Source organism: Erythranthe guttata, chromosome 9, assembly GCF_056151865.1.
Source record: "Erythranthe guttata isolate IM_541 chromosome 9, IM_541, whole genome shotgun sequence".
NCBI lineage: Eukaryota > Viridiplantae > Streptophyta > Magnoliopsida > Lamiales > Phrymaceae > Erythranthe > Erythranthe guttata.
The window spans coordinates 10,862,530-10,874,523 of record NC_142541.1 but is presented as its reverse complement, the minus strand read 5'-3'; the positions used below and the strand labels follow the sequence as shown (position 1 = coordinate 10,874,523).

Sequence of the window (11,994 nt, the reverse complement as noted above, 5' to 3'; positions counted from 1 at the left end):
TTTCGTAATGTGTGAAAAATCTAAGTAATGATCGACCGGAGCTCGAATGTAACATTTGAGAATATAAACGGGAGTTCAATAATTATTTGGTAGTGGAAAATAAATAATTATTTAATGATTAATTAAATGAATTCTTTTAAGAGTTTGGATTTAATTAATTATTAGATGCCCGATTTATATTTTCTCCTTTAGTCCCTATTGTAGCCCGTTGGATTTTCTAATTAATCGAGAAAATAAAGTTCAACCAATATTATATATTGGAATTAATATAGCCGAAAATTAAGTCCCCATTGGACTGCAATTTTTGACTATAAAGAGTTATAGGAGTGGGATTTGTTTCCATGTAATCCTCTCTATGTGTGACTCTAATTCCTTGTGCTATATATAATAGACATTAGGTTGATGAAAGAGAAGTTTTTTGGGCCACACGCCTATTCACGTTCCGGAGATGAGAATAGTTTTCTCTTCTTCTTTTTTTCTCTAAATTTCTCGATTATAGGTTTAGATTTCTACAAGTACAAGTCCACCCTTGTAGAATAATTATTAATCCGGGATATACAATAGAAGACTATAGGTTTTTAGAGCAAACTATTATGGTTATGAATATTTTATTTATGTTTTATGTGAATGGATCCCACTACCTCGTGAGTGGTTACTTGTCGGTTTAAAAAATAAACGGTTAAAACACACTTCATTGTGTTCTCCACCCTCGTAAACCACCATATCATTGTTTTCTGGTTCCATCGTGAATGTTTGGTATGTATTTGATAATTTTGGTGTGTAGGGATTCTTGGTGGGTTTGTGTAGAAGGAGAAGAGGAGGAGATTTTTAAGTCGTGAAATAAGGATGAGAGTTTTCTGGATTTATGAATTTTATTTGGTCTTGCACAAAGAAAATGATTTTTTTTTTTTTAATGTTTTGTAATTTTTATTTGGTTTTAAATTTCATTAAGGATAAATTAGTATTTTTATGTTGGAGGTCTCTAACTAATAAAAAAAAGATAAGCTTGCATATAACCGCCGTCAAAATTAATTCTTGAGAATATCTAAAGCTTGCAAAAGTGTGTCCCTAAACCTACCACAATCAATACTAACATCTTGATTATCCAAATACACAGATCGAAAACGAAGAAACCCCTTCTTTTGAAGTCCACCAGGATCTCTATAAACAGCACTATCATCTGCATATTTCCCTAACAAAGAACTTTCATTCAAACTCACTTTGTACTCTAAGTACCTCAACTTCATTTCTTTCGAAGGAATCCGAAAGTAAGGCTCCGCCAAATTCTCCAAACCGAACGGTACAATTTCGACGACAACTGCGTTATCTGGAAGAAAGACCATGTTGGTCAACCCGGCCCCATGCACTCCCATTATTACATCAAATGAGTTCACGAATTTTGCGACGAGTGAAATATTCTGCTCGATTTCTCTCACCACAACCTCAAATCCTAACACTCTAGCCATATTCCCTACTTCGCCTTCGTTTTTCAAGAATCGGGTGTTGTTTCTGGAAACAATTAGCATTCGAGGCCGCCGTTTTGAGGAATAATAGTCGTTGATGTTTTCTCTCTCTAACGAGTACGTGTTGCGAAGGAAATTTCTGAAGTCGTTGATCGAATGGTATGGAAATTCGGATGGATTAATTCCGAACTCTTTGTGGGATTTTAGGCCGAATATTAATCTTGGGAAGCACATAATTTCGGTTTTCTTGTCTATGCTTACGACCTCGTATTTGGACAGTTTGTTTAGTATCTCTTTGTATTTGGAAATCCAAGAATAGCGCTTGTCGGTTATGAGAAAGAGCACTGTTCTATTGAAGGGTTGAGAAGTCAAGTAGAGTGGAATTAGCAAATCGGTGAAGTCGTGGAATTGGTTCCCGGCGTATCCTCCGGTGGAGAAAACTACTGCCGGGATGCTGAAATTCCGGTGGCAAATGGGGAATATTCCGGCGGCGTGATGCTTAATGCTCCATTTTTTAATATACTGCATAACGAAAACATCTGCTTTTCGGGCATAGGGTTGTAACGTCCAATTAGAGTGTGAGTCTTCTTGTAACAAGTTTGAGGCTACGAAAATAGTGGATGAGCTTCCGTGGATTCTTATGTCGCCGTTCAATTCGAGTACTTCTGATCTTGAATTGCTCAAGTTGTATATTGGCTTCACTGTATTGTTTGTAAAATAAAGAAAAAATTTTAGGGTTACACATGAAATTTATTGTTGTGCCGATCGAATCCGTCCGAAATACGCAACGAATTTATTATTATAGATTTAAATATTTTTCAACTCAGAATTCTTCCATCCAAATTAAATTAAATATTGGGAAATCATCTTACGAATATATATTCATCATGCTGATAGTAGAACTGGTAAAATTAAATTAAAATAATAATACATACATAGATACAAACTTACATGTTCTTGATTGTTCGTCAAATTTAACAGAGCCTATCAACATTTTGAGTCCAAAAGCCACCGAAACTTCCAAATTTACTGTACAAACAAGTATCATCACCAGGTATGTAAATCAGATTTTTGCTATACATAGATAATATATTTGTACAAATAATACATTTTTTTTCTCAAGAATGGTTTTTGTTATACATAGATCAGATTTCAATATTTTTTTTTCTAAATTCAATATCAAAAATTCAACAGATGAAGAAAATCAAGATAAATGGTGATTTGGTTAATTTTCAATCTACGCGTAAAATAACATATAGACTTACGAACAGGTTGCCTGAGAATGGTGCAAAAGCTGAAGGTTGTGATGAAGCAAATAGTTAACGCTACACATCCAAGTTTCTTCAGCTCGTATTCACTAAAACTTCTCGAAAAAATGGACTCATCAGAAGCCATAACTTATATAATTAATCGCATCAAATCTCTCGTTGGAACTATATATGATGTCTTCGAGATGTTAACGAATCATGTGCGAAGGAATATTAATTAATGTGTGATTACTAACTTATATGGTATTTCTTGATTATGTTCTTATATATTACTCCTAATTAACTCATACCATTTTCTGCAAAATCATTATCTCATGATGGCCATATATAATAAAACACATCAAATTACGTAGCTCTTGCTACACATGTTTTTTTATGCAATAACTAATTTAATTGGTGATGAGTTATCCGACAATACTTTCTGAATATTTCCATCGATCACATGGTAAATACTTCAACTTTTTTTTCATTTTTTTTTTATCGTAATACTTTCTATATTCTTCCGAATTTGATCAAACCACGACAATGACTTGTGAACTGTATAAACACCCCTCACTATTCTAGAAGTTAGTAAGGGTTTTTTTCTTTTTAATTTGTCTTACATGTATCATTATATATATTGAGTTTTGACCATCATAGAAATTGAATTTCAGAAATTAGAAAACAGGAAATGTTTCATGAGCTTTTCAGTACAACTTGAATCGCTACAATTGATGTTTCTATGAGAAAATTAGGATAAAAATAAGTCTTGTTAAATTGGTTATTTTATGTTAATTAATTATGATTATGATAATTCATTTGAATCTCACAATTTTAAAATTTGAGGATAAAATGAGAATGTTGTTTTTCTAAAATATCTTACTTTTAAGTAAAATTGAAATTATATATATTTTTTGTTTGGAATCGTAGGTATTTATTTATGGTGTTCAAAACATGATTCTTTCCCTATTGGAGGCGATTTTCTCCCCTGTGAGAGGCCTTGTTCGTCGTTCTTCGATCGTGATCTTTACTATTATTGATTTGGTGGCTATTGTTATTTCTAATAAGGAATTTTATTATTTCTGTTTGTTGGAGATATTAATACTAAATGATACATTTCACTAACAGCTTAAGCTTTTGGTTGAGATGGTCATTCAACATGGTATCAAAGCCAGACCAAATGAAAGGTCCTGAGTTCGAATCCCACCGCCACCCAATTCAAATATTTCAAGTGCAAGGCTTCAAATGTAATTCGCCTGCACTTGAGGGGGCGTGTTGGAGATATTAATACTAAATGATACATTTCACTAACAGCTTAAGCTTTTGGTTGAGATGGTCATTCAACACTGTTTCTCGCTTTTCCTTTTTTTCGCGTAACCCCTTGTTTTCTTTTCCCACTCATTCAATCTTGTCAGATCCCATCCGGACATGGCAGCGTTGGTATTCGCAGATCGATATTTCCTTACCTCATCTATCTCATTAGCGTCTCAGGTGGAAAAAGGCTTATCCCTCACGACTGAAAAGGAGGAAAGGATCACCATTAATATACCCCAAGAGATTCCGATAAGGGTTTTAGAACGTAAATCTTGTAAATCTTTTGTGAGCTTTCTAGTGCAACTTGAATCGCTACAATTGATGTTTATATGAGAAAATTATCTTGAAAAGAAATCATGTTATATTGTGTATTTTATGTTGATTATTTATGATAATAGTTTCATTTGAATCTCATACATTTACAAGCTTCAAGTATGTACATTTAGGGATGACAATGGGTACGGGTTTGGCGGGTCTTGGACCTGGAACCGACCTGTTTAGGGCGGGTCTGGGTCAGCTAAATGGTTCTGAGTCGGGTAATGGGTTTAAGTTTCTAGAACCGAATGGTTCTGGGTCGGGTTACGGGTTTAATTGTAACCGATCCAGAACCGACCCGTATATATATATATATATATATATATATATATATATATATATATATATATATATATATATATATATATATATATATATATATATATATATATAATTTCGGATTTCATTTATCAAACTATCAATTTTCATCTTGTCTATTCTTGTTTACCTATTTTCACTATTTTATTTTTTGAATCTCATTTCTCGTGAGTAATATTTATCACTTGTCGACCACCGCTTATTGTCTTGCATTTTGAATTTTACTTATTATCGAAGTTAAATATAATTAATTGTAATTTTATTGTTCATGTTATATCACTTGTAGAGATTTTTTAAAATATTGTATTTTAGTATTGAGATTATTTCGTAAAAATATACAAGCAAAATGTTATGAAAGTCAAAAAATATTAAACTTTTTGTATATTAACGGGTCTAGCAGGTCTGGCCGGTCAGAACCGTTTAGTTAGGATTTGGGTTGGGGCGGGTTTTGGGTCTAAGATAAAACGAATTGGGGCGGGTCTTGGATTTATATATTTTTCATGGGTCCGGTCTTGGGTTTAGACAAACCCGGTCCAGAACCGACCCGTTGCCATCAGTATGTACATTTGACCATGAATCAGCCCAACTAGGATAAGATGATCAGCATGTTATTGTAAAAAATATATTACTTTTTTTTTTTGTCTTTAAAATAATTTTACAGTCTTGTATTTTATTGACTAACTATTCAATAAAATTGTTGACCATATTCAAAGTCAAATATAAGAAACTAAAAGACACAAACTTGAAGGTTAATCCAAATGCGTTATAGGTCATTGACAATCTATTCCTTGATAATAAGTAGGGCCCGTTCTGTGTGGAGGTGAAGAAGACGGGGTCACCTAAGGTTCACACATATTATTGCAAGATTTACGATCCTAAATATTTTTGGGTCCATTTGATATACACCCCTAGAATGGAAAATATATAGGGATAGGTCCACCCCTAAAATTTTTCCTTTGAGATAACCCCCTGGAGAGGCAAAAGTACTATTGTGCCCTTAAGTGCATTTTCGCCCAACTGCATTATTATTTTCGCCCTGCATTCAGCATAATGCCAAACTGCATTTAGATTTTGGGCCTGCATTTATCATTTTTATATATTTTTTTAATAAAAAAATATAAATGTTTATTTCACTATTTTTTTATATATATACCCTACTGTGTGTTATTTTAATTATTTTTTAATTTTTTTTTAATTTTTTAATTTTTTTAATTTTTTTTTAATTTTTAATTTTTTTAATTTTTCAATTTTTTTTTTAATTTTTAATTTTTTAATTTTTTAATTTTTTTTAATTTTTTATATTTTTTTATATTTTTTATATTTTTTTTAATTTTTTAATTTTTTTAATAAATTTACTGTACCGAAATTTACTACACATCACTATAGTGTACTACATATAACTGTAATATACCACAATCATGTATAGTTATATGTAATCATGTACTGTTTTTTTACCCCAAAATTAATCTACACCAACAACAAAATTAACAATTTTAATCTTGATATTATAAATCAACTAACCCAAAAAAAATGAAAACACGATCACATCCATAAAATCTTCAAAACATGGACACGTATTACTATACATTAAAAAACACATAACACACATATAACTATATGTTACTACACGTGACTATAGTTATCTACAATTATCTATAGTTATATAAGTGGCTTAAGTCTAGATTGTTGTAGCATGAATGGAACTTCACATTACACTTCTCTGCATCTTATTCTTTGCATCTCATAATGTTACACAAACCAAATCCTGTGACAAAAAATACAAGTTAAAGAAAACGAAGAACAAAATGGAATAAGCGATTTACATTACATGAAAAAATACAAAAAACAATGAAAGACATTTTTTTGATAAGTTTATTTTGGTGAACTATAGTCACAAGTAGTTGTTACTGCATATGACTAGATATGACTATATGTAGTCAACTATAGTCACATGTAGTTATGTTCATTCTTGTTACTACATGTGACTATATATGACTACATGACTATATATGACTACAGTACATGACTATATGTGACTATATATGACTACAGTACATGACTACATTACATGTGACTATATATGACTACAGTACATGACTATATGTGACTATATATGACTACAGTACATGACTATATGTGACTATATATGACTACAATACATGACTACATGTGACTATATATGACTACAGTACATGACTATATGTGACTATATATGACTACAGTACATGACTACATGTGACTATATATGACTACAGTACATGACTACATGTGACTATATATGTATATAAACCAAAAACTTCACAATTGAATCTATATAAGATTATGAATAAAACAATGTGGTTGAAAAAAAAAAAAAAAGACACCATTTAGTGGTTTGAAACAGAAAAGCAGAAACACAAACACGAGAGAAGAATTGACTGAAAGTAAATCACAAGATATATTGACAATTACTTGTTGACCTTGCTACCATTCCAAATTAGTCGTTCTACACAAAATCTTAAGAGAGATAAATGATATAGGAACAAAGTGGTTGCAATTAACTTACCGGTGATGGTCGCGGCGGTGAGCGGTGGGCGGCGGTGGGCGGCTTGTTTTGAACGACGAACACAAAGTCCCACTTCGCAAAAACTTACTACATAGTAGTTCAAACACCAAGACCTGTGAAAAAGAAAAAGAGTTAAACAAACAACGAATTTTTCTTCAAATTTGAATCTGCACACACACACACATACTATCACCTACTTACTGATATATATATATGCATCACCAGCATATACTCTCCACATAACTCATACATGACTATACATTAGAAAAAACGCAGAGCTTTTATATAACTACATATTACTACACGTGACTATATATGACTACATCTATACGACCATATGTGATTATATATAACTACATATGACTAACTATATGCACATAGTCATATATAGTATAATTTGGATTTACAACTTTAAATTCCACTTTTCAACCCAACAACAACTCCGATCTATCGGTTGCAAAAGAAATATTTTGAATTGGCGAACACCATGTCCTTCGGCAAAATTGCCACTGATCTAAATTCCATTTTGGAGAGATGGGTTGTACTTACTCCGCCGCGGCGCCGCCTATCCATATTTCATTCCAACCCCTGTGTTGCAAAAGTAAATCATTTCATGTATACATACATATAATCATTACAGAGAGAGAGGGGGTGTCAGAGAGTTAATATATATATATATAGATATATATATATATATATATATAACTTTTTGTTGAAGGGTTATGGGTTTCCCCATTGCTGGTTTTAATAGCAAAAAACATGACTTTTGATGAGACAAAAGATCTTGATTCAGAACCCTTCACGAAGAATGGAGATTTGAATGTCTGTTTCTGTTCAAATCTAAAACAAATGGGATTTGAATACCTGTTTTTGTTCATCCGCTAACTGAAAATGAGCATGAGGAATGGACCAAAGGGTTCTCCTCAAATGGTGGTTACATTCCGACGCTCTGCATCTTTGCTTGCTCAGCTGACTCCGATTAATACTTCTCCGGCCACCATCCAAGATCCGATTGTGTGGGTCGAGCACCGCCGTGTACGCGGCGAACATCGTCGGGGAGCCGTTGTACGGCTAGACTTTGACGCCCTATTTGGCCGATCGAGGTGGTTGGCCTGGAGGGTGAATCTGGTCCCGTCATTACAGAAGAGAGACGGGAGAGAGAGGCAGAACAAAACAGATGAAAGGAGAGCGGCGCGAGCGGCGATTGGAGGGGAGGAGTTTTGGTTGGAGAGAAGAGTTAGGGTTTGGCTGGGAAAAAGATAATCAAATAAACGGACCGTGATTTTCTGGCCTTATTCCACAAAAGCTGCCCATTAAGGGTAAAACAGTCATATCACTATGCCTTAGGGGGGTCTGACAAATTAAGATCAAAATTTGGGTTTTTGACTAGAACAGAAAAAATCATTGGACCTCCTCATATATATTTTCAAAACTAAGGGGTTATCACTCATTTACCCAATATTTTTATATACACACTTTTATATAAAACGATATATATATATATATATATATATATATATATATATATATATATATATATGGCCTGACATTTTCGAGGCGCTAAGCGTATTTTTTAAAAATAATTATTTTATGATTAATACTTATTTAATTTGATAAAACAAACAAAAATAAATATATTATGACATTAGTGAATGAGGATAAAAATGCATAAACCTACACTAAATATCATTGAAATTTATTTATTGATTATTATTATTATTATTATTATTATTATTATTATTATGGTAAACTTCAATTTACTTACCTGAACTATAACCCAAGGCATAAAATATCCCCATGAACTTCAAAATGAATCAAAACAGCCCTTGCAGATTTTGGGTCAACGTTTAAAACCGTTAAAAAGGTAACACCGTTAGTTTTTAAGTGGTTTTACATTTTTGCCCTCCAATCTTTTCTTCTTCTTCCTTTTCTTTCTTCTTCTCCTTCCGTTTCTTTCTTTTCTTTTCCTGCTGAAATTTTGTAACAGAAACCCAGAAATTTGGTCCTCAAATTAAAAATCTCAAAACCTTCAAATTTCTTCTTCTTCAAATTAGGAATCCCATAATTTTTTTTTCTTCAATTGGCTAACAACTTCATAATCCATCCAAGAAGTAACAAGAATCTCATAACCTTCTATTCTACCCACACAATCAACCAAATCAATTCTCCTCGGTCTGCCACTCCACCACTCGAATTAAATCTCGAATTTTGCTTGAAAAGTCCATACAGTAACCGCAAGTGACATAGGCCGTGGAAAGAGACGACGGCGACCTGGACTGTGAAATGGGGCGGCGAAGACGATGGCGGAGACGGCGGTGGCGGCTAAGCAAGAAAGAGGCGGCGGCGACGCGGCGGAGTTTCTTCCGATCAGCTTCATCATCGGGCTGCACACGACGGAGTTTCCTCTTCTTCGATTTCCTCTGTGAAAATCAATTTTCTCTGAGTTTAAAATTTCTCGAAATAGATTTGAAATTGATGATTGGGACGTCGTGCATTTTGGTGGCCGGACAATGAACTGAGGAATTTCTTTTTTTTCCAACTAAGGAGGAAGGGGTATAGAGGCCGGTGACGGAGGTAGTCCTGGATTTTTTTAGGAAATTGTAATTAAGTCCTTGATTTATTCCGAAATTTAACATAAATTGCAATTTGGCCTTTATTATCTTTTGCAATTTACTTGTAAACAAATATATTGAGCAGAGGGTAAACATGTCAAAACAATAAAACAGATGGAATGATAGTAATAATTCAAAAAAGTCAACACGCCACATCAGCAATTGTGGACGGATATTTAACGGAGGGGTTGTTTTGGTTCACTTTGAAGTTCGGGGGGTATTTTATACCTTGGGTATAGTTCAGGTAGGTAAATTGAAGTTTACCCTTATTATTATTATTATTTTTTTTTTATAAATTTATTTGAGTTGCACCATAAGTTATGACAAAAAAGACGAATTATTTCTCTCTTTTTTTTCCCTTTAATGATGGATAGTAAAATATTTAATTTGATGCAGTAGGATTTTTTGTTTTTCATTCCCATTGCTTAACAGAAAATGTCAATTAATTTGAGCCGGATTGAAAATACACCCTAAAATCCAATTAAATATTGTGATTTATAAAAAGTTCATTTTAAATTACTAAAAACACAAGACTATATATATATATATATATATATATATATATATATATATATATATATATATATATATATATATATATATATATATATATATATATATATATATATATATATATATTTCAATGTTGTTGATGGGTAGTCAACGTTGATCGTCGGCGGTCAATGGTCGAAATTAATTAAATTGTGAAATTGAAGATTGAAAAATAAAATTTGGGTTGATGGAATTTTAAGTAAAAAAAATTATTTTTGAAAATAGTTTAAGTTGGCACTAATTTTTGACATAGGTTTGGCCAAATATGAGCATTGCAGATCTAGATTCTAAATAATATTAAGTCCAATTTTATGTATTCCGCATTTCAACCCTTATCTGTTTTCTTATCAATTTAACAAATTAATTTTTATTTTCTTTGAGGGGAAAAATAGAAACTACTATTAGGCATTAATAGCCAATTGAACAGAAAGATAGTCGCCTTCCTCCGAGTTTACAATTTCAAAATGAGCAATAGAGTGGGCAAAGCTATTCCCACTTCGTTTAACAAAACGAAAAAGACGTGTATCGAAATAATGGAAAAAAGACCGACACTCATTAATCACTTCAAGAAAACCTCCTTCAAAGAACACCGACTTCCGATCCATTCATTTTCTTTAGCTATCATTATCGTGTTGAGCACCGCTCTGGCTTCTCTGTCTACAGGTCTCGGCCGCCCAGTTCATTTACGAACATTCCACCACACACATATCCCATTTGAGTGTCCAATCCGTTAAAAATATGTTGCCAATGACATTATGGCGGTCAAATCTCGTTAGTTCCATTCTAGTACCTCATGCATCAATTGTTTCATTTTCATTCTTCATCTCTATAACCGTTCTCATTATCATCTCTTGCTGCATAAATTGGTTAACTTCAACGCAATATTTTTAAGAACAGATGGAATATTCCCTTATTATAATTAATTTGGTAAATTATGACTTTTTCAATAAATAATAAATTTTGTAATTTAAAAATAGTATTTGCAAACAAGAAAAAAATATAACTTATAAAAAATTAACTTAAAAATATATTCTTACAAAATATTAATTTATATTAACTTAAAAATAATCATTTATTTTGTGGATGACTTTAATTTAGAAATGCATTTAAATAATTACAATGATATTTACATATATATTCTCTATCAAAAATTTATTTACATTGTCTTTTATCTTATGTTAATATTTAAAGAAGTAGTTCAATTATAGATGTTTTTCTAGTATTTATTAATTTATTATATTTTATTACAAATAATTATAAGAATAAAATATTCCAGTAAATAAATAAAATTTTCCGTTAAAGTTAACTAAATTATATACAAAGGATTATATTGAGATATGTTGCAGATTTGAAGGATGATAATGAGACAATAGAAACACGAGAGACTAAAGTGAGACTAAATAGTAAGATGAGGGATTATTTTGTAGTATTCACTAAAATTAAAAGAATTTGGCTGGTACCAACTGTATTAATTTATAAATATTTAATTGTATATTAGAGTTACGTACTTCTTAATACATTTACCCTTAACTATGGGGTGTGTAACATTTATACCCTTCAAATTCAAATATCAAATTAAATGTAACACTTACCTGTTCTATTCATTAAAAAATAGGGATTATTAGTGA

The 11,994-nt window shown here is 32.0% G+C and overlaps 1 protein-coding gene and 1 long non-coding RNA gene across 3 annotated transcripts; both read right to left on the bottom strand.

Annotated features, from left to right (window-relative positions):
* Window positions 1–1,028: 1,028 nt before the first annotated feature.
* Window positions 1,029–2,858, bottom strand: LOC105948928 (alpha-1,3-arabinosyltransferase XAT3). The gene is made up of 3 exons (XM_012972189.2): window positions 2,729–2,858; window positions 2,415–2,492; window positions 1,029–2,164 (listed from the first exon to the last, which is right to left on the bottom strand). The coding sequence occupies exons 1-3, from the start codon at window positions 2,856–2,858 to the stop codon at window positions 1,029–1,031; spliced, it is 1,344 nt and encodes a 447-aa protein (XP_012827643.2).
* A 3,276-nt stretch (window positions 2,859–6,134) lies between these two features.
* LOC148768068 (uncharacterized) lies at window positions 6,135–8,491 on the bottom strand. 2 transcript variants are annotated; one of them, XR_016033432.1, is made up of 4 exons: window positions 8,067–8,490; window positions 7,752–7,790; window positions 7,203–7,315; window positions 6,135–6,422 (listed from the first exon to the last, which is right to left on the bottom strand). It is a non-coding gene; the product is annotated as an uncharacterized LOC148768068 (long non-coding RNA). The 2 variants fall into 2 exon arrangements; XR_016033431.1 differs by having other exon boundaries at window positions 7,203–7,790; window positions 8,067–8,491.
* Between the last annotated feature and the right edge of the window lie 3,503 nt (window positions 8,492–11,994).